The sequence below is a fragment of the Halichondria panicea genome, chromosome 9 (assembly GCF_963675165.1).
Source record: "Halichondria panicea chromosome 9, odHalPani1.1, whole genome shotgun sequence".
Classification (NCBI taxonomy): domain Eukaryota; kingdom Metazoa; phylum Porifera; class Demospongiae; order Suberitida; family Halichondriidae; genus Halichondria; species Halichondria panicea.
The window spans coordinates 6,450,876-6,476,916 of NC_087385.1; the positions used below are offsets into that span (position 1 = coordinate 6,450,876).

The 26,041-nt window shown below is 43.5% G+C and overlaps 7 protein-coding genes across 15 annotated transcripts; 3 read left to right on the plus strand and 4 right to left on the minus strand.

The window, feature by feature from the left end:
- Window position 1: 1 nt before the first annotated feature.
- LOC135340629 (AMP deaminase 2-like) lies at window positions 2-7,136 on the plus strand. 2 transcript variants are annotated; one of them, XM_064536950.1, is made up of 21 exons: window positions 2-175; window positions 649-787; window positions 932-1,060; window positions 1,629-1,758; window positions 1,901-2,012; window positions 2,179-2,392; window positions 2,608-2,750; window positions 2,925-3,040; window positions 3,434-3,563; window positions 3,649-3,780; window positions 3,872-3,934; window positions 4,008-4,062; window positions 4,122-4,198; window positions 4,323-4,486; window positions 4,686-4,812; window positions 5,047-5,210; window positions 5,443-5,563; window positions 5,619-5,792; window positions 5,891-6,001; window positions 6,071-6,168; window positions 6,963-7,136. In XM_064536950.1, exons 2-21 carry the CDS (start codon window positions 685-687, stop codon window positions 7,009-7,011), a joined length of 2,412 nt encoding a protein of 803 aa, XP_064393020.1. In that variant the 5' UTR covers window positions 2-175; window positions 649-684; the 3' UTR covers window positions 7,012-7,136. The 2 variants fall into 2 exon arrangements, with proteins under 2 accessions (XP_064393020.1, XP_064393019.1); XM_064536949.1 differs by having other exon boundaries at window positions 680-787.
- A 33-nt stretch (window positions 7,137-7,169) lies between these two features.
- On the minus strand, window positions 7,170-9,977 carry LOC135340642 (cytochrome P450 3A24-like). The gene is made up of 13 exons (XM_064536967.1): window positions 9,808-9,977; window positions 9,633-9,729; window positions 9,312-9,364; window positions 9,108-9,204; window positions 8,933-9,058; window positions 8,741-8,829; window positions 8,504-8,670; window positions 8,319-8,452; window positions 8,019-8,261; window positions 7,872-7,960; window positions 7,638-7,775; window positions 7,420-7,582; window positions 7,170-7,364 (listed from the first exon to the last, which is right to left on the minus strand). Exons 1-13 carry the CDS (start codon window positions 9,867-9,869, stop codon window positions 7,287-7,289), a joined length of 1,536 nt encoding a protein of 511 aa, XP_064393037.1. The 5' UTR covers window positions 9,870-9,977; the 3' UTR covers window positions 7,170-7,286.
- Window positions 9,978-10,099: 122 nt separating this feature from the next.
- On the minus strand, window positions 10,100-12,281 carry LOC135340639 (uncharacterized). Of its 2 annotated transcripts, none has more exons than XM_064536963.1 (5): window positions 12,056-12,281; window positions 11,838-11,995; window positions 11,071-11,774; window positions 10,964-11,015; window positions 10,100-10,876 (listed from the first exon to the last, which is right to left on the minus strand). In XM_064536963.1, the coding sequence occupies exons 1-5, from the start codon at window positions 12,159-12,161 to the stop codon at window positions 10,232-10,234; spliced, it is 1,665 nt and encodes a 554-aa protein (XP_064393033.1). In that variant the 5' UTR covers window positions 12,162-12,281; the 3' UTR covers window positions 10,100-10,231. The 2 variants fall into 2 exon arrangements, with proteins under 2 accessions (XP_064393033.1, XP_064393034.1); XM_064536964.1 differs by having other exon boundaries at window positions 11,838-12,015; window positions 12,056-12,198.
- LOC135340666 (uncharacterized) lies at window positions 12,148-13,981 on the plus strand. 4 transcript variants are annotated; one of them, XM_064537000.1, is made up of 4 exons: window positions 12,148-12,610; window positions 12,892-13,224; window positions 13,321-13,512; window positions 13,589-13,981. In XM_064537000.1, exons 2-4 carry the CDS (start codon window positions 13,108-13,110, stop codon window positions 13,772-13,774), a joined length of 495 nt encoding a protein of 164 aa, XP_064393070.1. In that variant the 5' UTR covers window positions 12,148-12,610; window positions 12,892-13,107; the 3' UTR covers window positions 13,775-13,981. The 4 variants fall into 4 exon arrangements, with proteins under 4 accessions (XP_064393070.1, XP_064393071.1, XP_064393073.1 ...); XM_064537001.1 differs by having other exon boundaries at window positions 12,238-12,369; XM_064537003.1 differs by having other exon boundaries at window positions 12,260-12,369; window positions 12,876-13,224.
- On the minus strand, window positions 13,808-18,045 carry LOC135340641 (uncharacterized). 4 transcript variants are annotated; one of them, XR_010396420.1, is made up of 7 exons: window positions 17,869-18,045; window positions 17,533-17,687; window positions 16,841-17,463; window positions 16,740-16,791; window positions 14,913-16,433; window positions 14,680-14,796; window positions 13,808-14,130 (listed from the first exon to the last, which is right to left on the minus strand). XR_010396420.1 is itself a non-coding variant. In XM_064536966.1 (5 exons), exons 1-5 carry the CDS (start codon window positions 17,978-17,980, stop codon window positions 15,762-15,764), a joined length of 1,614 nt encoding a protein of 537 aa, XP_064393036.1. In that variant the 5' UTR covers window positions 17,981-18,045; the 3' UTR covers window positions 13,808-15,761. The 4 variants fall into 4 exon arrangements, 1 of the variants encoding a protein (XP_064393036.1); XR_010396419.1 differs by having other exon boundaries at window positions 14,480-14,796; XR_010396418.1 differs by having other exon boundaries at window positions 13,808-14,796.
- Window positions 18,038-20,984, plus strand: LOC135340665 (uncharacterized). The gene is made up of 4 exons (XM_064536998.1): window positions 18,038-18,172; window positions 19,963-20,348; window positions 20,453-20,644; window positions 20,717-20,984. Exons 2-4 carry the CDS (start codon window positions 20,196-20,198, stop codon window positions 20,906-20,908), a joined length of 537 nt encoding a protein of 178 aa, XP_064393068.1. The 5' UTR covers window positions 18,038-18,172; window positions 19,963-20,195; the 3' UTR covers window positions 20,909-20,984.
- LOC135340626 (UV radiation resistance-associated protein-like) lies at window positions 20,974-26,040 on the minus strand. Its single transcript, XM_064536944.1, has 14 exons — window positions 25,845-26,040; window positions 25,455-25,587; window positions 25,332-25,366; window positions 25,163-25,226; window positions 24,985-25,088; window positions 24,646-24,813; window positions 24,282-24,504; window positions 24,174-24,218; window positions 24,037-24,121; window positions 23,774-23,919; window positions 22,976-23,147; window positions 22,648-22,726; window positions 22,338-22,432; window positions 20,974-22,143 (listed from the first exon to the last, which is right to left on the minus strand). The coding sequence occupies exons 1-14, from the start codon at window positions 25,905-25,907 to the stop codon at window positions 21,042-21,044; spliced, it is 2,514 nt and encodes an 837-aa protein (XP_064393014.1). The 5' UTR covers window positions 25,908-26,040; the 3' UTR covers window positions 20,974-21,041.
- Between the last annotated feature and the right edge of the window lies 1 nt (window position 26,041).

Sequence of the window (26,041 nt, forward strand, 5' to 3'; positions counted from 1 at the left end):
GCAAAGGGTCGATTATATAAAAGAAAAGAAAGTTAATACCTAGTCAACCTAGTATAGAACTAGCTAGCTAGCTACAGATATATACAGAAATAAATACCTCTCCGGCTCCTTGAAACTGAAGCCCCAAGTTGCTCACTACCCATACTCAATAGGACACGGATCAGAGAACTAGAAGGTGAGGCACTCTATCGGTGTGTGGTATCTAGCTACCTAGATCCTCCCTGGCTTTACAGGCTGCACACTAGTACAGTAATGCCTGTCCTATTCATGGGTGGTAATCAGCTGATGGGCTGTTAACATAACGCTAAGTACTACAGTGTTTGATATCATTATACTGGCTGCTTAGAAACTATAATCATGATGCCCCATTAGCTATAGTAACTTTGTTTCCCTAATCTGAAATTGGCTCAAGTGCTGTGTACAAGTACGTATATACATGCAACACATACAAGACTTTAATAATCCACTTCAGTAGAGAGGTATAGTTTAATGCAAGCAATGATTAGCTGGGAAGATAGGTGATTAGGTGTTGTGGAACTAGTGCCTTTGATGTCACTATAATTATTTGTGCCTTTGATGTTAGCTCATGAATGTCATTACTGCATAATTACCTGTGCTCTCAATGAATATCCATAATGATAACCACAGCCCTAGCTTGTGGCGTTGTATACACGTACAGAAGCAATGGCATCACCTGCTGACCATTCTCACGAACTAGCGAGGCGACAAACAACACAAGCGTTTGAGACATTGGCAAGGACAATCCATCGTCTAGAGAGCAGGATAGGTGCAGTTGATAGAGAGAGTATTGACAGTATATAATTATATGTCTGTATGGTATGAATCCATATTAAGGAGGTACGTGATATCTATTGCTTACCCTAATACCGTGGCTGTGCCCTGATAGTGACTACCCTCCCCCCCCCCCCAGAGAATACCCGTTCTCCACCCCAGAGCCCCCTCAAGCGCCAAGAGTCCGTGGACAACTCTGATGCAGACACAGAGACTGACGATGAAGAGCTGCTTGAGCACTTCTCCAACACTGGGACCTATGTGCCTGGTGTGTGTGGGCGTGTGTGTGTGTGTGTGTGTGGGTGTGGGTGATTACTTATCTTGTTTGCCAATTGTCGAGTAATCACTCCTAAATAGGCTGACAATCACTGGCCACCCTTATAGTAGTGTGTCCTTGCTGCTCTGTGTGTGTACACTGGCCACCCTTATAGTAGTGTGTCCTTGCAGCTCTGTGTGTGTACACTGGCCACCCTTATAGTAGTGTGTCCTTGCAGCTCTGTGTGTGTACACTGGCCACCCTTATAGTAGTGTGTCCTTGCAGCTCTGTGTGTGTACACTGGCCACCCTTATAGTAGTGTGTCCTTGCAGCTCTGTGTGTGTACACTGTCATCATTCCCCAGGGCATTAAGACATGGCCTCTGCTTGTCTAATGCTTGCTACACTCATAGATCCCCTCCATTGAACTAGTATACACTGACCCATAGTAATCGTAAATACATTCCACAGTTATGTTTGTAGGTTTCATAATATAAACACATGGTGTTGGGAAAATACTAAATATCATAATAGTGATAATTTTGAGAAAGCATTTAATAATGTCCCCCTCTCCCCACCAGACACCTCCTCCCCTAACTACGTGTTTGAGTACCCGGGGGACAGGACCGGCAGCGAGGAGTTCAACTTGTTGGAAATACAGGCAGCAGAGAAGAAGATCACCATCGACACTGCCGCAGCTACAGCCACAAGGTCACACCCACTAGCCTGATATGCATACCCAAGCATGATGATCTTTGGACAGATCATCTTCTTTGGAACTATTATGGCCTTGTGTAGTAACACAGATTGGGTGTGTTGTGTTTCACTGCTGCTTATTTGTTCATGAATGCAGGCTTGAAAGAGAGTCAACTCTGGTTGATGGCGGTGTGTGTATGTCCGTGCCGTTCAGTCGAGTGACCATCAGTAAGCCTTGTCTAGCCGAGGGGGAAACACAGGATCAGGAGGTATGTGATTGACTGGTAGTACACTTGCAGTGGTTGGTTGTGTGCTTTCTCTGTTTGAAGTATATGCTGAGGTTCATCCCTCTATTATCTCCGTTAATGGTTGTCAGCTAACCGTAGCTAGTCCACATCCTCCGTGACCCCCTCTTTCCCTCCCCACTACATGTAGGCCCTGCTGGATGGGCTGGACGAGGCCCAAGACTTGCTCCAAGCAGCCCTGGCTGTCAGACTGCGATACATGGACCTGAGTCTACAAAACTACTGTGGAACCACTCGACAGATGCTGGAAGGAAAGAATCCACCAAGCTCCATGTTCTGCAGTATGAGCTCAAAGGAAATGGCTGTTAACTACACGCCAGAGGGAGACATTATTAGGGAGTGGAGTAAGTGGAACAATGGCGTGTGTGTGTGTGTGTGTGTGTGTGTGTGTGTGTGTGTGTCTAGCCACAAAGGTTGATTAAAACCCTTTGTTTTGACTACTAATAACATTCATAGTCAGAACCACCGAGGAATTGAGGAATCGTTACAATAATAAGCTGTGTACAGTTTCAGTTTTGTCTCCCTGTCCCTTTTGTTTAATAACTTGTATATACCCCAGCCTCTAGCGTGCCAACTCCAGTGGACAAGTTCGACCCCCACGGATCAGCCTTCCCCAAAGCCTCACTCAACTTCTCTATCAAGATGGAGAGAGGGTTCATTGTTCTTACACAGGGCGACGAAGAGCAGCCTCTCTCTGACAAGGTACCTCACTACTGTACTCTCTCTGTCAACCTCTAACATGACTATATTTATGTACAGCTCCAGTCAAACTAGGTGTGAATACATCATTAATACATACAGTGCAAACAACCATGCAATGTAGACACATACACTGTACACATGAGTACTGGATGCACTGCTCCTTGTACCTCACAGGAGCAGGAGGTGTTGAAAGATGAGGTGCTCTCTGACCACGGCTTCATGCCCAAGCTCAAGGATGAGTTTGTGGGAGAGATGAACAAGATGCTGGCCCTAGCTGCTCATGGCCCAATGTGAGATTTGGCTCTATATCAGTCCCTTTTTTCCCACTATCCCCCACTCTTTTATCCCATTATCCCCCACTCTTTTATCCCATTATCCCCCACTCTTTTATCCCACTATCCCCCACTCTTTTATCCCATTATCCCCCACTCTTTTATCCCACTATCCCCCACTCTTTTATCCCACTATCCCCCACTCTTTTATCCCATTATCCCCCACTCTTTTATCCCACTATCCCCCTTTCTTTCCACTTTCTTTCCTACTATCTGCCCAGCCAATCTATGTGTACATATCCAACCATTGAGGCATTATTGTTGTGTACTAAAATATGTTGTCCACGATGGTTACATCTTAGCAACAATCACAAGTATAGTATAATTTAGCCACTAATTTTTCCTCTCCAGAAAGACATTCTGTTACCGACGATTGAGATACCTTGAGTCCCGCTTCCAGCTGCACACGATGCTCAACGAGATGAAGGAATTGAGGGCACAGAAACTAGTCCCTCACAGAGACTTCTATAACGTCAGGAAGGTCTGGTCAATTCATGCACACGCCTCCACTGTCTCGTGACCTATCAAAACACTGTTGCTATTCACGATAATCTTCCTAATCTCAGGTGGACACTCATATCCATGCGGCCTCGGGCATGAATCAGAAGCACCTGCTGCGATTCATCAAGAAGAAGATTCGTTCCAACCCCGATGACATTGTCTCTCTGAGGGACGCACAGCAGCTGACACTCAGTCAGGTATGCAATGCATAGGTGTATACATTTATACCCATAAGAATGGCCCCATTGTCTGGGGTCTATTTAAGTGATCTGGACTCTTTTCTTTCAGTTGTTCAAGTCTCTGAATCTGAAGGCCTACGACTTAAACGTGGATAACTTGGACGTTCATGCCGTGAGTTATATGTGATGTGTATATTGGATCCTGTCTGACATCTTTTCTAGTATTTCTGTAACTGTTTCTCCAGGACCGAAACACGTTTCACAGGTTTGACAAGTTCAACACCAAGTACAACCCGATAGGTGAGAGCTACAGCTATAGTCATGCTTTGAGGTAGTGACCCCACCCCCTCCTTCATTAGGGGAGAGTCGACTGAGGGAGGTGTTCTTGAAGACTAACAATGACATGAAGGGCCGTTACTTTGCTGAGATCACCAAGGTAACGTTGAATCACCCCCCACCCCAGTGTGTGTGTGTGTGTGTGTGTGTGTGTGTGTGTGCACTGTTGAGCTTTAGCCGCTTCATGATTCCACAATTTCATTAGCATCTGTTGATATTTGCAGGAGGTGATGGACGATCTGACAGACAGCAAGTATCAAATGGCCGAGCCACGTATCTCCATATATGGGCGTTCCAAAGATGAGTGGGACAACCTGGCAACGTGGGCGGTGGACCACAAGCTCTATTGTGACAACGTGCGCTGGCTCATTCAGATTCCAAGAATCTAGTAAGTCCGGTTCTGGCGGCTTAATTGCGCTACTTACGTATATATATATACTTCTTCAATGTACAATACTTGTGTCAATAAAACAAATTGTTCATGCACACGCACGCACACACACACGCACGCACGCACACACCCACGCACGCGCACGCGCACACACACACACACACACACACACACACACACACACACACACGCATAGTGACATCTATCGCTCTAAGAACCTGTTGAAGAACTTTGGGAAGATGCTGGAGAATATCTTTGTCCCTCTGTTTGAGGTGACCCTTGACCCCAGCACTCACCCCAAGCTGCACCAGTTCCTCAATCAGGTAACACTGTCACCATGGTAACAGCCTGTCTCTTAGGGGTCTGAAATACACTTTGTGTACCGTATAGCGGGTAATTTTCATAGGGTAAAAATTTCGTTTAGTCTCGTTGTCCCCCCACATTTGTCTATAGTCAACTAGTGTCTGTACAGTAACAGCCCTGGTTATTAGCTACAGTGTGTACAGTACATATAATATGCTACGCCTAGTGAATGAATGTTTTCCTTTCTTTGTCAGGTGACTGGCTTTGACAGTGTTGACGATGAGAGCAAAGCAGAGCATCACTACTTCCAGTCCACGACCCCTGAACCCCAGGACTGGGTGTCAGAGGAGAACCCTCCATATTCCTACTACATCTTCTACATGTACGCCAACATCTCCATCCTCAACAGACTCAGAAAGTGAGCATTTTGTAACATCTTTATCTAGGGAGCATGTGTGCTCCAGCCACTAGTATGTGGTGTATGTGGTGTGGCACTGTGGAAATTTGTTTCCTTTATGTCAATCGAATCATTGACTTATAGTGTACTGTTTCAATTGGTACATGTTTTCTGTATTTACACTGATGTAGTACCAGGAGCGGAGTACTGAGTATGCTTATAGGGCCATTGATAAAGCCCCTCCCCTCTACAGGATTCGAGGGTTTAACACTTTTGTCCTGCGTCCCCACTGCGGTGAGGCTGGTCCAGCCAGTCATCTTGTCGCTGCCTTCATGTTGGCAGAGAACATCTCTCATGGCCTCCTGCTCAGAAAGGTATATTAAAACGACAAATTCCAAATTCACAATAATATGCTTCACATCTTGTTAGGTCCCTGCCCTGCAATATTTGTACTACCTTGCTCAAGTGGGTGTGGCCATGTCCCCCCTTAGCAACAACAGCCTCTTCCTTGACTACAACAGGAACCCACTGCCCACCTACTTCTCCCGAGGACTCCTCGTGTCCCTCTCCACCGACGACCCTCTACAGTTCCACTTTACCAGGGTAGGATTCATTATCCAGCTATAACAGTGTGTGTGTGTGTGTGTGTGTGTGTGTGTGTGTGTGTGTGTGTGTGTTGACCAGTTGTTGCCTCTGATTAGGAGCCACTGATGGAAGAGTACAGCATTGCTGCTCAAGTGTGGAAGCTCAGTCCCTGTGACATGTGCGAGTTGGCCAGGAACTCTGTCCTCATGAGCAGCTTTGAGCATTCTGTAAGCCACCCCCCCTCCTCCGGGGTTTGCTCCATCTTATTGTGTCCTCTTGTTGATGTGTGTATATAGGTGAAGCAGTACTGGATAGGCAAGGACTACCGGGAGGATGGTCCGGCTGGGAATGACATCACTAGGACCAATGTACCCAACATCCGTGTGGCTTACAGGTGAGAACTCGTAGGCTGTACCCCTAGTAGGCTGTATCCCTGGTAGGCTGTATCCCTAGTAGGCTGTACCCCTGGTAGGCTGTACCCCTGGTAGGCTGTATCCCTGTACCCCTGGTAGGATGTACCCCTGGTAGGCTGTACCCCTGGTAGGCTGTACCCCTGGTAGGCTGTATCCCTGGTAGGCTGTACCCCTGGTAGGCTGTATCCCTGGTAGGCTGTATCCCTGTACCCCTGGTAGGCTGTATCCCTGTATCCCTGGTAGGCTGTACCCCTGGTAGGCTGTACCCCTGGTAGGCTGTACCCCTGGTAGGCTGTATCCCTAGTAGGCTGTATCCCTGTACCCCTGGTAGGCTGTACCCCTGGTAGGCTGTACCCCTGGTAGGCTGTATCCCTAGTAGGCCGTATCCCTGTACCCCTGGTAGGCTGTATCCCTGTACCCCTGGTAGGCTGTACCCCTGGTAGGCTGTACCCCTGGTAGGCTGTACCCCTGGTAGGCTGTACCCCTGGTAGGCTGTACCCCTGGTAGGCTGTACCCCTAGTAGGCTGTATCCCTGTACCCCTGGTAGGCTGTATCCCTGTACCCCTGGTAGGCTGTACCCCTGGTAGGCTGTACCCCTGGTAGGCTGTACCCCTGGTAGGCTGTACCCCTGGTAGGCTGTACCCCTGGTAGGCTGTACCCCTAGTAGGCTGTACCCCTGGTAGGCTGTATCCATAATTATAATTATGTACTAGCTGTGCTATACGGAGTGTTATCATTCTATGCACTTCTATTCACTGGTTCTCCTCCACTGCAGGCACGAGACGTTGGTGGATGAGCTGAAGCATATTATAAAGAAGCAGTAACTCTTAAGAACGCTTGCAATGATTGATTGACTCTATTACACTTTTCCTGATTGCACTAATAGTACTTTTATTAGCACTTGCACTTGATAATATTTTAAGGTCGTTTGGAGAGTACAATCAATTAACCTGTATTAATTATAATTATCTGCACAATGGGAGCCTTCTGATGATAATTATGACCCAAAAATTTCGATAAAAATATTTAAGAACGATAATAAAAGTGTTTTTGCTACATTCTGGCTAATTCAGAGATACAATACAACTATATATTCAGTTCACTCTCTAGGTATAACTTTAATGAAGACTCCATTCTTGGGAGCCATGGTGATCCCTACCACAGTCTCCAGGGGAACCTGCAGTGCATGTAAGGATGATATCATTGTCATCTCACACAACAACTGAACACACCTCTGTGTCGGGGGCCCTCACAAAAGAGAACTTCCTCAGCACTTCAATCAGAGCCAGTTTAGCTTCAAGCATAGCAAACCTCATACCAATGCAGTTTCTAGGGCCATGTCCGAATGGCATGTAACACAGCTGTGGGCGCTTGGCCTTCTCCTCAGAGGTGAACCTACAGAAGGTAACATCAGTGAGCTGTCCTATATATATAGACAATGTCATTGAACCTTTCAGGGATGAACTTGTCAGGTTCCTCCCAATACTGTGGGTCCTTGTGCAGGTGTGCAATAGGAACGGTCACGGACACTCCTTTTGGGATAGTCAGGTCATTGATGGTAATGGTCTTGTTACACAGGCGTAGAGTCCTACACAAATCATACAAAAAAGTGATTTGCTGTAATGCTTAATATACAATGTTTTGTAGGAAAGCATGAAGATGAGGGACAACTGCATTCACTAACATTGGTGCAGGAGGGTACAGTCTGAGTGATTCTTGCACCACCAGATCCAGATAGGTGATCTCCTGACTGGCCTCGTACAGACCAGCATCCTAGCAATGCATGCAGAGAATAGACAATTAACTAACAAAACACACGGTTGAGGCTTACGGGGTTGTCCTCCATGTAACTGTCTATGTCCCTCTGGAGCTTCTCCTGCACTTCAGGGTGGAGTGCCAGCAAGTAGGCCGTGTAGGAGAGGGTGTTGGCAGTGGTCTCATAGCCAGCCAGGAAAAACGTTATCGAATGAGCGGTAATCTGCTCGTTGGTCAGTTTCTTACCACCGACTGGACAAGACTGCTCCCCTTCCTCATCCACAGTAGCGTCTATCATCAGCTGAAGCATGTCCTTGTACTGTGAGGATAATAGCAGTCAACACAACGACCGGAATGATAGGAGTAAGACACTTACATTTCCTTGGGGGCCACTTTTTCTGCGTTCATTTATTAAACTAAGGGCTGTATCTTTCAGTGTTTCTACTGCCCGTACCCTCTGCGATCGGGACATAAGGAAGCGCAAAACAGGCACCAACCAGGGGAAGTTATCTACATGTATATATATATCCAACGTTATACTAAATACACAGAAGGACTTACTGGTGAGAGGTAGTACATATGCCACAGAGGTTTTGTTTCCTTCTGCAGCTCCTCTGAATATGAGGTCGGCAGCATTAGTCAGCTCATCATTCTCCCCGCCCTGAATGTCCATCACTCGTCCGAATGCTGTCGCTATAATGGTCTCCATGGTGAATGAGCCAAAAACTCTGTGAAAAAAACACATCATAATGATAGAGCTATATCTGGCAGAGTCATCAAAGCACTGTATCGTCTTACTTGAAGATATCTGCACTCTGTCCAGACTCGGCAATCTCCTCCATCCTCTTCAGTAGACCCTGAGCACTGTTCTCAATCAGGGGAACCATCTGTGCATGCATGTAAGACAGTGACGTATGATACACTAATTCCCCCTACACCAGTGGCCCATATAGACAACACTTCTTGATACTCAAGTTAACACAGCCTCACCATCTTCATCTTGGCAGCTGAGAAGGTGGGAGTGAGAGTTCGTCTGGCAGCCTTCCAAGCTTCTCCACGCTCCTGGAGTAGTCCATGAGGTGAGTTGGGCTTACGACGTATAAAGTCAGGGAATATCTGCAGGTCATAATTATGGCTAGTGTGAAATTAATTCAATCAGACTTACTGGTCTGTCCATAAAGGAGTCGAACTCCTTCACTAGCACTTGCTTCAAAATGTCCAGGTCAAAGATCACAAGTTGAGGATCAATCCCGAAATAGAACCTATAGAAAGAATTTGCATCACCTAATGAATTACACTATAATTATAATTATACAGTTTTCAATGAAATGTGAGCAGGTGTTGCATCAGCTACTATCACCACTCTTACCCAGAGATGGGTCCATAATCTTTATAGAGCAAACTGATGAACTTGATCAGGCCCTGCAGTGTACATGCATACACATGAATGGTTATTCCTTGGTGATATACATTTAGGGTTTAGATTAGTCGCACACACACACACACACACACACACACACACACACTTGTAGTCCTGATCGCAGGCAATATACTTATCATTAGGTTTACGGGGAGTAGCAATAAATAACCTGTGTTCTGGATTTGAGGCATCCTGTTTACTAGGTTATCGGGTGAGGATAAACTAGACCATCATTATTTTGTGTAGTTGTAGATCTATACACGTACTTACAATCTTCTGTCGGAGTCTAGCGTTTCCAAGGATCGGCTCTGGTTTCGGTCCTTTGATTCCGAGACGTTTGAAGACCTGAAATGGTAGCCATAGCTTCCTGGAAGATAACCATATCACCGTGTAAACAATAAAGATAGCGAGATAAAGATAAATCTGGAATATGTTGTTTACTTACTTATAAATCCAGTACAGTAGAAGTACCAGTGCTCCAAGTCCTAAACTCCACGAGGATAACATTGTTAGTCTTCTTGAACAAAAACTTGGAGGGGAATATAATATAGAATGGCCGGCAGCTCAGCATAAAATAATGTATCTGATTTTCAGGCTGATGCAAGGGTGAGGGTAAAGGTCGCTAATTACACTTGGCTGTCAAAGAGGGGCGGGGCTGGTTTGCAGCAACATACTGATATTCATAGGTAGGTACTCATACATTTGTAGCTCTATATGGAGCAATAGACTATATAGCATATAGCCACTGGTCTATGTAGATACGGATGCAAAGCTAGATCTCTACTGGGTATAATAATAGTATTAATTATTCACATCAGTATTAGAGTACTACGTAGTATAGTCTTTGAATCTAGGGAGCATGAGTAAAATCAATTTGAACATATGAACACGTAGCCATCTTTGGTACTTTGAGTGCTTGGACCATTCTGACTCTGTACAACGGGAGGTATTTGAATATAGCCGGCATCTTTAGCACTTGTAGTATGATTGTCAGCATAACTGTTTTTGCTTGGAGACACAGACGTATCATTCTGTTGCTCCACGTTGTTTATCGATTCATTGCTTGTGTAGGTAAGAGCTTCAATGTAACCTCCTTCAACTTTATCCTTTCTGAGGGAGGGTATCATTCTCTCCACACTCCTGTCTGTTGAATCATGATCTGCTCCTGCTGATATCATGCTGCTTGTGGACTTATTTCCTTCAGAATGTGTCATGCATTCTCCATCATTATAAGCAAGTGCAGTTATGTAAGAGGAAGGATCGATACTTGTATCAGTAGCTTGTTCAATGCACACCTCAGGCTCTGAGAAAGTAAACGTTGGGGCAGCCGCAATAGTATGTTGCATTTCTGATTCTATGGCTGAGTCGATAGTGCCGTCATCACTTTGAGTGTCACTCAGAGCTAGTTCCGCTGACTTAAAATGGAATGGGTCGATGATGCTAATCGCTGAAGAATACTTTTTAGGAAGTATAAATGTCATGTCCAAAAAAACATCCGATATGCACTCGTACACCTACATGAGTGTGGGGAGTTGTCCAGCAATTTGTGCAATGAGTGCTTTGATGCATGCAATCACTTAACTATGAAGCAGTAATTATACCTTGGTGTCATACTTGTGCAATCCATAGCCGGTTCTTCGATTCTTTAACAGCCTGTATGAGAGCAACAATGAAATGCACCCTACAATGACACGTGCAGTGCACTCACTTGTTCTTCCTCCATCGCTTCACAGTAATAGAAATGCACATTAATAAAGAGAAAGAAAGAAGAGAAAACGGTGCAAGTAGCAAAAGTCCCATTATGTGTAAGCTGTGACTTCGAGGCATGTTGTTTGGTGGTGTAGAAGCTACAGAACTCCCAAAGCTAGTCGTAGGAGCTGCAGAACTCCCAAAGCTAGTCGTAGGAGCTGCAGAACTTACAAAGCTAGTCGTAGGAGCTGCAGAACTGCCAAAGCTAGTTGTAGGAGCTGCAGAACTGCCAAAGCTAGTCGTAGGAGCTGCAGAACTCCCAAGGTTAGTCGTAGGAGCTACAGAACTTACAAAACTAGTCATAGGAGCTGCAGAACTTACAAAGTTAGTCGTACTTAAGCTTGTGGACAGAACAGTAGCATAGCTCAGATGATTTTCTGTAATGGTTGTGTAGATTTCTAGCATGTGGGAGCTAGAGCTGATGATGCTAGTTAATGTGGGGCTGCTGCTCAAGGTAAACGTATTTGTTGGAGAGATGACGGGGGTCGAGCAGTTTCCTTCCAGTGAAGTTGGACTAAAGTTGTATCTTACAATTTCTAAAGTAGGTTTGTTTACTGCCACATAGCAACCAAATGTAGTGCATTTTACATTCCCTGATAGCTGCTGTGGTATCATGCTCATAGCATTTTTACCAACTACGAATATTGTGAAGGTTGATGATACCTGCATGAGTGTAAAAGAGAGCCGGCATGATGCACATACACATTTGCAGCAATGCATGCATACCTCACGATGTGTCTCATTTGAGCAGTTGAACCTGATATAGGCATTAAAATCAAAAACGTTGGGATTGTAATTCTCTGCCAGAAACGTCCCTTGAGCAATAGATCCTCCATCTCCCTCTCGACACGATATCTCAATGCAACTATTCCAATCAGAGGTTCCTACAATTATTTAGCTAGATCTATGCACACATTTTAGGTAAGTTGTTCACTGTATCTCACCTTCTAAATCTATTGCATTCTCACATTCCTGAATTTGGGAATGAACACTCATTGTCATCATCATAAGCAGACACACAGCACTAGGTACTAACTGAGCAGGATTCATTTTGGAAGCTAGCTAGCTAGAGTATGCATGTGCACATCGCACAAGCTTGCAACATAGATTACACTGAAATTTGCAACAATATGTAGATCTAGGTGTGAGGGGTGGGGCTATCTGAGAATTTCCCCACAGACTTCTCCTTTCTTGTTGCTGGGCCTCCTGCTATGAAGTCAAAACTGTAATGGTACTGAGAGCAGTCAAGAAAAAATAGGTGAGTAAGCTAGTTTATCTAGTTTATTGTAACCTTAAATTATTTTGCTGGTTATTACCGATTCTGTGTTGTTGATTGGGGATACCGATACGGCAATACATTGTAGCCTCAATTATCAGCGCTTTCCCACCTCCCCCCACCCTCGCCCCCCGTGGCTGAGGAGGGCGGCGGATCAATCAGACTATCGGTAACCGCTGCTACCACCTCAACACAATGTGCAACGGGGACCATCTGCTTCGTGGTAATCAATGTGTGGGTATAACTGTAGACTGCATGTAGGCTGAGCAGTAACCTTAATTATGTACATGTAGGTGTGACAGCATTGAATATGCTCAGGATTGCTGGTTCTAATACGCAAGACTGAATAATTTTCAATCGGTATCCATTTTCAATCGGTATCCAGAACAATGTTCGCTGTTGGCATTGCATTGCATTAACGAAATATTTGCCAGTTACGTGCATTTAATTTTTATTAGCTCATGCAGTGTATGCCTTAATGTTTGTAGCATAATACATTTCCAGGTATTACTGACGGGGCTGAAATATTGAGCAGAGAACATGGTTACCATTGCACAGTGCAAGGAAATCCTCTTCGTACGAGCAGCTGTCTGTTGTGGTATAAAGGATGTCAAGATTGAGAGGCAAATCAGTTCACTCTTCAAGCCTTCAGCAGCAAAAACAACCCTCCTCATCGATCAACACTCTACTCTCACTGTCAGCAAATAACAACAACTAACAATGTCCGCCTTTAAAGCCGTTGCCTGTGTCGTCTTCCTCCTGGTTATCAGTGCATCTCACTCGAGATCCATGAATACAATGAGCATACTGTGCGAATTTGATCACTTCATTCCAAATGTGAGAACCATACCTGTACATCTAACACATACATGTATTATTTGTAAGCTAAGTAAAGTACTGAGGTACATTCCAATAACTATGCTCATAATGCAGGTAGTTCGCCCCACCCTTGCTGATAAATCTCGCCTCCTTTTTCTCCTAAACTTCAACGAGACCAAAATAAAACAGCTGGATGATCTGAACGTGACTAGCAATGTGTGTGGGGTACTGGCTGCTCATGAGACTGCCACGAGGGTGGGAAGAAATACTATGTTCCAGAAGAAAGTGCGAACTGACTCCATTTTGGTGAGTTTTCATGCACTTAACTGGTGGTCATGATACATGTATATAATTATTCTACTTTTATTTTCTTTAATCACAGGTACAATTTTTTATTGGAGGCCCTCAAAGCAACTCTACTGAACATTTTGATCCCAATTTTGAAGCTTCCCTGGACTATCTCCGAAAATATTGCCTGTACCACGAGTTTGCAATTGCTGACACTGTGTTTAAGTTCAAGGACCTATTGACAGATCTAGGAGGTTGCAAAACGGAGCAGGCAAACTGAATAGAATGATAGTCATAGATAATCATACACTCGTCGTTTTTTAACATTCATCACACTAGCTGTACTGATTTTGAATTACAATATACTATTGTAATAACATACCACAAGAGAACATTATAATAGTTCAATCAGTTTCAGTTTTATTGTTAAACAGTTTTTGACTTGCTTACTAAGACGTTCACCATTGGAATAATTTATTGTCTTTGAGGCAGCTGGTTGTGTACTTATGTTGTTACTGTATTCTCTACCGGACCACCGGAGACCCTAGGAGGAGTGTAGCGAGAACTGTCCTTGAATAAGGCTTGTTCGAAGGAGACATGCAGCTCTTCCTTCAGACTAGCCATCAGATTCGTGTCCTATTGGGAGAGGAGGGTAACATTGTCATTTAGACTATGTGTGGACACTTTCAATGTCATGATGTTATGACAAATATGCGAGGAAAACTTTTGTTAATAGATTGGTAGTGTAGAAGGAATTCGGTTGCTGGGATAATTCGGCTACACAATACAATAATTACACCACAGCTCCACTGGGAAATTAAAAGCAATTACCAATGTGACCAATATATGTAATTCTAAACCATAGACATGACTCACAGTACACCTATGGACATATGTCGACAACATACACGTTACATAATCACAGCTAGAATTGGAATGTCTCTACTTCCCGTCTCCCATGGCTACAGGAACACCACGTACTCACTTTATACGGTACTTTCAACCTATTCACATACCGTATAGCGGGTAATTTTCGTGGAGCAAAATATTCGTGGTTTTTGTGGTTGGAGGTCTGACCACGAATATTTTACCCACGAATGAAGCGACCTTGCCTACCTTTACCTGCAGTGCAAGCAGCTACCACGAAAATATTACCCACGAAATGAATATTGCTGAAACACGTACAGACTACAGTGGTTCCTCCATGTAGGAACAGTTTGTTGCTGTCCTGAGCTGCTTGGAATCCAAGCTGATAAGCTCAAAGAAGGTGGTCATATTGGAGAGACCCACTCGAGGAGGTTGCTGGAGGAATGAGAATGTACGTGAGAGTGCACGAGCGCGCATGGAGGGTACTCTCTACTGGGGCTTGAAGTTACATTCATGGCCATGCATGCATTACACCAAACGTGTACACTTACCAGCTTGCCTATATCACTTTAATCATGTACATCATACTGAATTATGAATTATAGTTCCAGCTCTGGTTCCAGCTCTCCTACAACATGCAGGCGAAACTCAAAGAGTGGGAAATGATCGACAATGATTATTCCTGGGTGGCCAAGTGGTTAAAGCGCCATGCTCAAGATCTGGAGGTTGCGAGTTCGAGTCCCATTAGTAGCAGAAAGTTTGTCGGTTTATGTCACTCAAGATAATACCATAGCAAAGGCTTGTTCGAATTGTGTGCCAAAACCGAAGGATCATGAGTAATGTGCATCATCATATCCTTCAATTCCTTACAGCCGGACCCTCCTCACGGTAAACGTGTTGTGAGTAAGGTTCATCGGTCGAAGTACTATAATAACAAAAATCAATTGCTGCACACATCACTTATCTTTTTTTACTGCGCTATATAAGGACAAGAATTTAATCTCTTTCATTATAATCTTGCAATTAAAAGTAACCCTATCTGTTAACCTCCTCTGCTAGTCCAAGATTAGGCCGCCTGCATGCAGCTGCCAGCAATGTTCATAATTAATCTTATGTTTTATGTATGTAGCTTTGACACATCCACCGATTGATCAGCATCCACGGTGCTTTCGCTGTCAAAGAGGGGTGGGGCTGGTCTGCAGCAGCTTAGATAGAAGAACTGTTCTATCTCTTTTATAGTTCTGATCCAGCCACTCGCCGATGTAGAAACACATGTAAAGCTAGATCTAGATCTACTGGATCAACCAATATTCACATACATGAAGATGTATTCACAACAACAACGTATTAGAGTAGTCTGACTATTGTGCTGAAAGTTATCGGATATGTAGTCCCTGAATCTAGGGAGCATGAGTTACATTCAAATTCAACTCAGACATGTGAATGTAGCCATTTTTGGTACTTTGAGTGCTTGGACCATTCTGACTCTGTACAACGGGAGGTATTTGAATATAGCCGACATCTTTAGCACTTGTAGTATGATTGTCAGCATAACTGTTGTTGCTTGGAGACACAGAGGTATCATTCTGTTGCTCAACGTTATTAATCGATTCATTACTTGTATAGGTAAGAGCTTCAATGTAACCTCCTTCAACTTTATCCTTTCTGAGGGAGGGTATCATTCTCTCCACACTCCTGTCTGTTGAATGTCCAAGATCATGATCTGCTCCTGCTGATATCATGCTGCTTGTGGACTTATTTCCTTCAGAATGTGTCATGCATTCTCCATCATTATAAGCAAGTGCAGTTATGTAAGAGGAAGGATCGATACTTGTATCAGTAGCTTGTTCAATGCACACCTCAGGCTCTGAGAAAGTAAACGTTGGGGCAGCCGCAAGAGTATGTTGTATTTCTGATTCTATGGCTGAGTCGATAGTGCCGTCATCACTTTGAGTGTCACTCAGAGCTAGTTCCGCTGACTTGAAATGGAATGGGTCGATAACGCTAATCGCTGAAGGATATTTTTTAGCAAATGTCATGTCCAAAAATACATCCGATATGCACTCGTACACCTACATGAGTGTGTGGGGAGTTGTCCGCAATTCGTGAGTATATACTTTGATGCATTAAGTGTCATCAAAGTCATATAAAAAGAAGAGGGCATGCAACTCATTATCTAGTACACTAGCGTGCAGAATTCAAATGTGGGCGGATGAAAATGTGAATTTGCATAAAGTGCTAAAAATAGAAATTTCTAGCATATTTGTGCACATCATCCGCCCACGCTGTTTTACTGTTGCGCTTGCATGCATGCTGCCCTCTCTTCTTTTATACGCCTTTGGTGTCATAAATTGCAACTATGAATAACAGTTAATTACCTTAGTGTCATACTTGTGCAACCCATAGCCAGTTCTTCGATTATTTAACAGCCTGTATGAGAGCAACAATTAATGTAGAATGATACGTGCAGTGCACTCACTTGTTCTTCCTCCATCGCTTCACAGTAATAGAAATGCACATTAATAAAGAGAAAGAAAGAAGAAAAAAGGGTGCAAGTAGCAAAAGTCCCATTATGTGTAAGCTGTGACTTTGAGGCATGTTGTTTGGTGGTGTAGAAGCTACAGAACTCCCAAAGCTAGTCGTAGGAGCTGCAGAACTTACAAAGTTAGTCGTAGAAGCTGCAGAACTGCCAAAGCTAGTCGTAGGAGCTGCAGAACTTACAAAGTTAGTCGTACTTAAGCTTGTGGACAGAACAGTAGCATAGCTCAGATGATTTTCTGTAATTGTTGTGTAGATTTCTAGCATGTGGGAGCTAGAGCTGATGATGCTAGTTAATGTGGGGCTGCTGCTCAAGGTAAACGTATTTGTTGGAACGGCTTTCTGGCTCCTCTCTGGAAGGCTGAATGTTACATTCACTGGAGGTGAGCAGTTTTCTTCGGGTAAAGTTGGACTAAAGTTGTATTTTACAGTGTCAATATTAAGATCTTGGTATACGGCCTCATAGCAACCAAATGTAGTGCATTTTACATTCCCTGATAGCTGCTGTGGTATCATTCTCATAGCATTGTTACCAACTTTGTATATAGTGAAGGTAGATGATACCTGCATGAGTGTAAGCTTAAAAGAGAGCCAGCATGATGCACATACACATTTGCAGCAATGCATGCATACCTCATAATGTGTCTCATTTGAGCAGTTGAATCTAATGTAGGCATCAAAATCAACTTCAGAATTAAAGTTCTCTGCCAGAAACGTCCCTTGAAGAAAAAATCCTCCCTCTCCCTCTTGACACGATATCTCAATGCGACTATTCCAATCAGAAAATCCTACATGGTATAGATGCATTAATGCTATGCAAATATTTTGCTAGGTAAGTTTGTTCATCTAAATAGACCAGACAGAGTAGTCATGGACAGATATATCTAACTATAGCTAGCTGATTGCATGTGCTGTGTAGTCATGGACAGATATATCTAGCTAGCTGATTGCATGTGCTGTGTACCTCACCTTCTAAATCTATTGCATTCTCACATTCCTGAATTTGGGAATGAACACTCATTGTCATTATCATGAGCAGACACACAGCACTAGGTACTAACTGAGCAGGATTCATTTTCATGTCAGAGCTTGCAACAATTTGTAATACTTCAGTACTTTATCTTTTTGTCCACAGCTGACTTTTTATGCAAATGTACTTGATGCGATGAGGGGTGGGGCTGTTTGGGAATTTCCCTTTGATGTATACATGCACTGCAGTTAACTCACAGCCGATCGACCAGCTTCAAACTACAAGACTGCCAAAAGAATATAGGTAAGTAAGCTAAGTGCTGTACCTGAATTATGTTGCTGGGACGATTTATTCTGTGTTGTCATGCATTGGGGATCGATATGGTACGACAATGTACATTGTAGTCTCATTTATCAGCGCTTGCCCACTCACCCCCCGGCCCTCGGCCCCGTGGTTGAGGAGGGCGGCTGATCAATCAGACTATCGGTAACCGCTGTTAGCACTTTCATTTACTTAGGTTTTTTGTGGGTAAAATTTTCGTCGAGGTCAGCTTGCCCACAAAAATAAAAATTTTTTTTACCCCACGAAATTCGCTGCTATACAGTAGATATATTATGGGACTATCTGGTTGTTAGCATTTTCTCACATAGAATAGCGAAACATAATAAAATTATTATTGATAATTATTCAACTCATTGACTAGCATAAGTGCCCAATAGACACCTTGGCTATGTTTATTAGTGTAAGGTACTCCTCTTCCTAAAGTGTACAATTCTGTTCTAATAGTTAGAATAGTTAGGATGGTTATGTCGTTCAAGCATTACCAACTATTCAACACAATGTGCAATGTGGACCATCTGCCTCTTTGTGGGGGTATGACTTTAGACTGGCGGAGGTTGGACACGCGTCATCGTTTATGGTTAGGGTATTGTGTTTCGCCCCCGCGATATTTATGGAGTATTATCGCTATGTTTTTAATGTAGCATCAGACAAGTTGTACTGGAGTTTTCTTGTGTCAATTTTTAGCATGGATAAACCCGGGAATCTTCAACTGAGGGCTCTATCCAATTAAAGAAAGGTAGGGGCAGGGCCAGACGAAAAGAAATTTTGAAAAAAGTCAATCCGGTTGGAGCTAGCCTCCTGTTTATCAGAAGATTAAACGTATTTTTAGATACTTACCGTCTACTCTTAGCTTTTACTCGCCCGTATGAAGTTTTACAACAAATATCTCTTCGTCTGGCCCTCTGGAAGGTACTTAGCTACATATAGATACCAATAAAGCTTGCTGAAAGTACTTACTGCTCTTATACATTGACGCAAAAAATAGTCTATATACTTGCGGTTTTGATGCCCACTTTTCTCATTCATACATCTTCATAATTATGGCATTCTTACACAAAACAATAGCAATAGAGTTGATAATCATACAATATAAGTACAGCAGACTTCTTTGAACCTGCAAGAGAGAAAAAGCTGACAGAATTAAACTCATAAATATTCATGAGTGATCACAATACCCTAACCTTATGTAACATTCCTAAGGTTTTTGTTCACGTTACCATAGGTAAAAAAAGTTATTGCTATATCTGACTTTACTGAGCTTATAACTTATGGTAAACTAAAGTACCGTATAGCGGGTAATTTTCGGGGGATAAAATATTCGTGGTTTAGCAACATTGAGATTTTTCGTGGGTAATATTTTCGTAGTTGACGGGAGCTTGCACTACAGGTAAAGGTAGGCAAGGTCGCTTCATTCGTGGGTAAAATATTCGTGGTCAGACCTTCAACCACGAAAATCACAAATATTTTGCCCCACGAAAATTACCCTCTATACTGTACTGAACTTCCATTACTTCACTGGGTAGAGGGCAAAGCTGTAGCCAGCATAGTTATTACATCACATTTAGCTACTCAACAGTTGCCCATTAAAGGGAGTCCTCTTCACATCTCAGTGGTTTGCTTACTATATAGATTGGTATTCAGAACAATGTTCGCTGTTTGGCATTGCATTGCATTAAAGAAATATCTGATGGTTACATGCGTTTAATTTCCATCAGCTCATAATGTAACCAAGCATATAATCATATTTACAGGTATGCACTGACGGGGCTGGAAAGCATTGAGACACCAATGAGACACTGAGCGAGAACATGGTTACCATTGCACAGTGCAAGGAAATCCTCTTCGTACGAGCAGCTGTCTGTTGTGCTATAAAGGATGTCAAGATTGAGAGGCAAATCAGTTCACTCTTCAAGCCTTCAGCAGCAAAAACAACCCTCCTCATCGATCAACTCTACTCTCACTGAGCAAATAACAACAACTAACAATGTCCGCCTTTAAAGCCGTTGCCTGTGTCGTCTTCCTCCTGGTTATCAGTGCATCTCACTCGAGATCCATGACTACAACAACGCAGATTCCGGACATGACTTCAACAATGCCTGCTCTGGACCTGTGCAGTGATGCAGACTACAAAGAGCGTGTGAGCAACCATACCTGTACATCTAGCAAACACACATATCTGTTATTATGTATTTCTAAGTTAAGTTTCTGCAGTACATTCTAATAACTATGCTCGTAATGCAGGTTGTTCGTCCCACCTACATTGAGAGCTCTCACTTCCTTTCTCTCCTGAACACCACCGAGACCCAAATAAAACAGCTGGATGATCTGAACGTGACTCGTGGTGTGTGTAGGGTACTGGCTGCTCACGAGACCGCCACGAGGGTGGGAAGAAATACTATGTTCCAAAAGAAAGTGCGAACTGACTCCATTTTGGTTAGTTTTCAAACGCACTTAACTGGTGGTCATGATACATGTATATAATTATTCTACTTTCTTTAATCATAGGTACAATTTTTTATTGGAGGCCCTCACAACAACTCTACTGAACATTTTGATCCTAGTTTTGAAGCTTCCCTGGACTATCTCCGAAAATATTGCCTGTACAAGTTTGGTAACGAATATAATGCTTTGTACAACTTCATGAGAGTACTGGAGGACCTAGACGGTTGCCCAACGACGGAAGAAACAGATGCATGAATAGAGAGACACTATATAAACTATAATAGTCATAGATTATAATCATAGCCTCATTGTCATTATAATTGTATCTACCCAATTTTGAATTACAATGAAAAGAATATTGTACATTTAACACACCACAAGAGAATACTCAAAAACCATCTATAAAATCTTCTAATAGTCCGTCAGTTTCAGTTTTATTGTTAACAGTTTTGACTTGCTTACTAAGACGTTCACCATTGGAATAGTTTATTGTCTTTGAGGCAGCTGGTTGTGTACTTATGTTGTTAATGTCTTCTCCACCGGAGACCCTATGAGGAGTAGCGAGAACTGTCCTTGAATAACCCGCCTCTATGAGGGTGTGGCTAAGGGAGGCGGAGTCAAGTATCCGCTGTGAACTGGTTGAGATTTTGTTGAGTTGTTCACATGCTAGGGGGTCATTGTTAAGTTCAAGTTGAGAGTCATTTAGGTCAACTGCAATGTCTGTGTTTTGCTCTTGTATTGTTCTCTGATTATTTGCCACATCTGCAAGTGCTAGTGATGACGAGAGCTTTGGGGTGGAGTCAGCCTCATATCCAGGGCTACCTATGCCTGCTACTAGTACAGCTTCTGTTCTCAGAGTAGGCGTATTGTCGGGGGTTTTGCTATCGTCTCGTCTAGTTAGGTCCATTCCTGCTGACCCCATTTCTTCAGAATCTTCTGACTTTGTACTCTGGGCACGATGTAAACCAGCATGGGCATCATACGATTGAGTTTGTAAAGCTTTTCCCGGAGATACATAGTTCATAGAAACTTGCTCGGTTGACTTTGGACTTGAAGATAGGACATCTTCTGGTATTGAAGAGAACAAAGTGCCTAGTGGCTTCTTGGTCGCATTCACGGGATAGTGACGACCACTGAGGTCACTCTGCATCGTCGGATACTGCTGTGTAGCAGCTGAGACTCCACTCGTGGCATCAGTCTGTTCAAACCTCCCATAGAAAGATTGCTCGGTGTCTTGTATCTGCACTGGCGACAATGGTCTGCTCCCACTGCCTTCCTCCGATTGTTGGAAAGACATGGCCGAAGATACAGATGTACTGTACTCTTCACTCTCAGCTGTGAAGCTTATTTGAGGAGTAGAGGAGGTGCTGGGTCTCTCTCTGGCTGTCCCTGTTCCGATGGGTACTGTCACGGGGGTACCAACGGGGAGGGGGGAATGGGTGGGTGTGGTCGGCAGGGAAGAGTTACGTGGTTTGTCAGATTGGGTGCTCCTGTAGTGGCAGAAAGATAACGATAAGCACATCATTTGATAATGGTTTCAAGTCAATAATACTCTCCAAGCAGTCTGTCAAGTTACTGTATAGCTACACTGCATGATGGCACACGTGCCCTAATGACCGCTTAGTTAATTCTACACTCAAGCTACACTTCATACAAATACAATATTGTACATGTGATGACTCACAGCTCTGTGATGATTCTCTCGAGGATGTACTTGATGTTGGGCAGTGTTCTCTTCAGCATAGACTTGGACATTCCATAGCCACAGTGCTGACGAATCTACAACATCAGCATAGTGCAGAATGATAACATTAAGCTACTGTTGAGTCATTACACAATACAGTAGTAGAGCCTAAGATCCTTACTACTGTGGTTAATGTACATCTTAACATAATTATACATGCAGACAAGCAACTTGTTGACCTAATTAAAATCCACATGCACTATGGGCTGTGCAAATAAGTTACTCTGTAAGTGCATGTGAGAGTGTGCACCTGGGCAATGTTCTTATTCAGTAAGTGCACAGCATAGTGGAACAAGGCTCTCTCCACACTCTTCAGATACAGAGGGAACCTATGGAGGAAGTTTGAAACAATAATACAGTGGACATGTACATGAACATACTTGACATAGCATTTATGTGCAATGCACATTGTGTATGCTAAACTACAGACCAATTTTATGGAACACATATCAACCATGACTTAGTATCCATTGTGTATGCTAAACTACAGACCAATTTTATGGAACACATATCAACCATGACTTAATTAGTGTCCATTGCAGTGTCCGTGCAATACAGTGTATATTTACATAACTTACTCTCTGATATCATCGATAATAGCCTCGTTGGAGATGTAGTCGCAGATGTGAGAGCGAGATCCATTCGGGCGTATCTCGTACTGCAAAGGCACGAGCAGGATCTGGGCAAGATGATGCACGAGATGAGCCACATATCCCAGTGCCACTCCAGGCTGCTCCACATTGCTCGGCTCTGGAGGGGAGGGAAAGGGGGACATGTCAGGGCTGCATTTGGAGGGGGGGAAAGGGCAATTGCCCCCTAGCAGATTCAAATTAAAATCTGGCAGATTTATTAATTATTGTACTATGATAAACTTTGGGAAGATTAGCGGAGACCAAGTGGAGACTAGAGTCCGCTCTGTAACTAGACTTCTGACAATCAAAATTCAATGATTTTATGATATTCTGAAAGCTTAGAAGGAGCCCGTTCAGATGGTACACTCAATTCTGAATTTGGAACAGACCATAATTTTCAACTTTCGGAAAAGTCCATGGGCTATAATAGCCCATGGTATTTTGCCCAAGAACAGGCCGAAAATAGACTTTTGATTTTAAGACACAATCTTAACAAGCTCATTGTTAGCTTTCAAAAAATCATAAAATTAATGTTATAGGACCAATGGAACTAAAGTTATGGCCACTCAATCATTATGCATATTTCTTTGAGAGTACTAGATTCGGCTTTGTAACTAAAGTTCTGGCTATCAAAACTCAAAGGAGATGGTTTGCTCAATTCTCAAATTTGGAACGTGCCGTAATTTCCAAAAGACCATGGGCTATAGCCCAAGCCTATTGTTACATGTACATAAGTGTGCTTACGGTCTAACTGGTCTGAGTTTTGCAGGATGACGTTACAGATGGTGAACTTGTCTTTGAGATCTGTTATGAAGAAAGTAAAAGCAGCCTCAACAATCATATTCTTCTGCCGCAGGAGCTGGTTCCTCTTGGCCCTCACCAACATGTCCCTGGAGACAGAGGGTGGTCAGTACATGTAGCTAACTAGTGGTAAAGTAACTGGCAACAAACGTGTGGATTAAGTTCATTAGAGCAAAAATCCTTCGTTGTGAAGGTGAGCTGCTGACCTTTTCCTACAGTACTCCTCGTGATCTGTTCTGTATTTCTCCTTATTATTTCCTAAGTCAGTCTGGCCTTTGTGTAGCACTTGTTCTGTGAGGATAACACAGTACATAAGTTACTAGTTGCACTACTTTTGACTGACCTTTTGTGTCCAGTTCATCACGAAGTTTGCACAGTTGATTTCTCTCTGCAATGAAAAGCAGAGACTTACGTTACTATACAGCACCATTACCCACCCACGCACACGCACCTTCAGACTCCTCCCTCTCCGTGTCAGCCAGCTGACTCCTGAGGACGGCCAGTCTCATTTTCACCAGCTCTCGCTCCCTCCGTCGTGCAAACCACGCCTCCTCTTCTCTTGTCAGAGACTCCACCCTCTCACGAGCCTGTGTGGCTGCACTGGCCACTTGATTCAGTCGCTCCTGACCTCGGACCAGCTTCAACAACGTCGCGTTGACATAAGAGTCCCTCACCTGGTGAGAAAACAAATTGATTGCATATTGTGAAACCAATTATTGTTGTTTGTTAGTTATTGTAAAAGAATACAATTCCCAATACTCAAGTGTTTGGGAAAAGCTGCCAGCATTGTGCACACACGATGTGAGTGGTCTCACCTCTAGCTTGTTGACCTCAAGCAAGCTCTGTGGTGGGAGAAGCTTCTCCAGTGAGTGGGTGATCTTGGGAGGGCAGGGGACACCCCCCACTCCCGGGTGACTGTAGTAGCCCTCAAACATGCCCACCACCACTGAGTTGGGGGGGTACGAAGAACTGTCCTTGTTCACCTGTGACGTGTGTGTGTGTGTGTGTATGTGTGTGTGTGTGTGTGTGTATACACACGTAACGGTATTGTAAAAAATTGTCCATTCATTATCATTACAAATTGTAGAAACACAAACGTAATACTGTATGCAGTAATGCTGTATGCAAGTATACACAGCATGATGATTTCATACCAGACTTCCAAGATAGACTAGGCCGGCCAACTCGATGGTTTTCTCAAAGACCAGCATCATCTCATTACTCCCGTTTGTCCTCAGCCACAGCTTGAGTACGAATGCTACACAGTACTGGAGTCAAGGAGACACCCATACCACAACACACTCAGTTCTTAATAATAATACGACAGGATACAAGGAATTGCCGAGTATTTCTGGAGCTCCGAGTAATTGAACTGCACTGCCTCCCAAGAGGGGTTCTGGGAGAGATGCATGTAGTGAGGACAGTTAAGCAACAGTCTATTGTGTGGTATATTCTATACACTCAATGTGTATTCAATCAGGAGACCACGAACAAAACTTACATAAGACTTCGGCACAGAGTAGCTCTTGTACAGAACTGCAGAATAATTAACAATCAAGGCTATGAGTTAGTACGATTGTAACACTGGCAGAAATGCTACCCAAACCACGTGATTAAGTCATACCTTTGTCTGGGTAGTGGGCCGGATGGATGGTGAAATGTGTTTCCATGGCAATAGGGTCTAAGAGGAGGGCAGGATTCGTCTCGTGTAAGGTGAGGTTACGGATCACTACACTCTTGACATGACGGAGACGATGCTACAGAGGAAGACATTTAATAGCAAGATCATCAGTTGGAACAGCTTCGAATAGCTTCAAGCAATAGCCATTATAATTTGGGGAATATTGATAAAGGGGGGCGGGGCTACCCTGTGCAAGGTACGTACGTATGTACATGGGAATGCTCCAATACTTAGTCCATATAAACAATCACATTCTCTGAGTCTCTCTACCTTAGGATACCTAACTGTACACTCCTAGTTGGAACAGCTCTACATAGTTCTTAAGTGTTTCACCTGCTGTGTCCTCAGATAGACATGTCTGGCAACAGAGATGCGGTGGGAGCCTCTGGAAGACATTGAGCACCGGCCGTATTCGTGGGCCTAACTCTGTGTCCGTCACAACAAACAATCTCTTAGCTGTCCAGTCTTAATCTTCTGTTGATCCGGATCCAAACATAAATCTTTTCCCAAGTGCTTTTTAATGTTTAAAT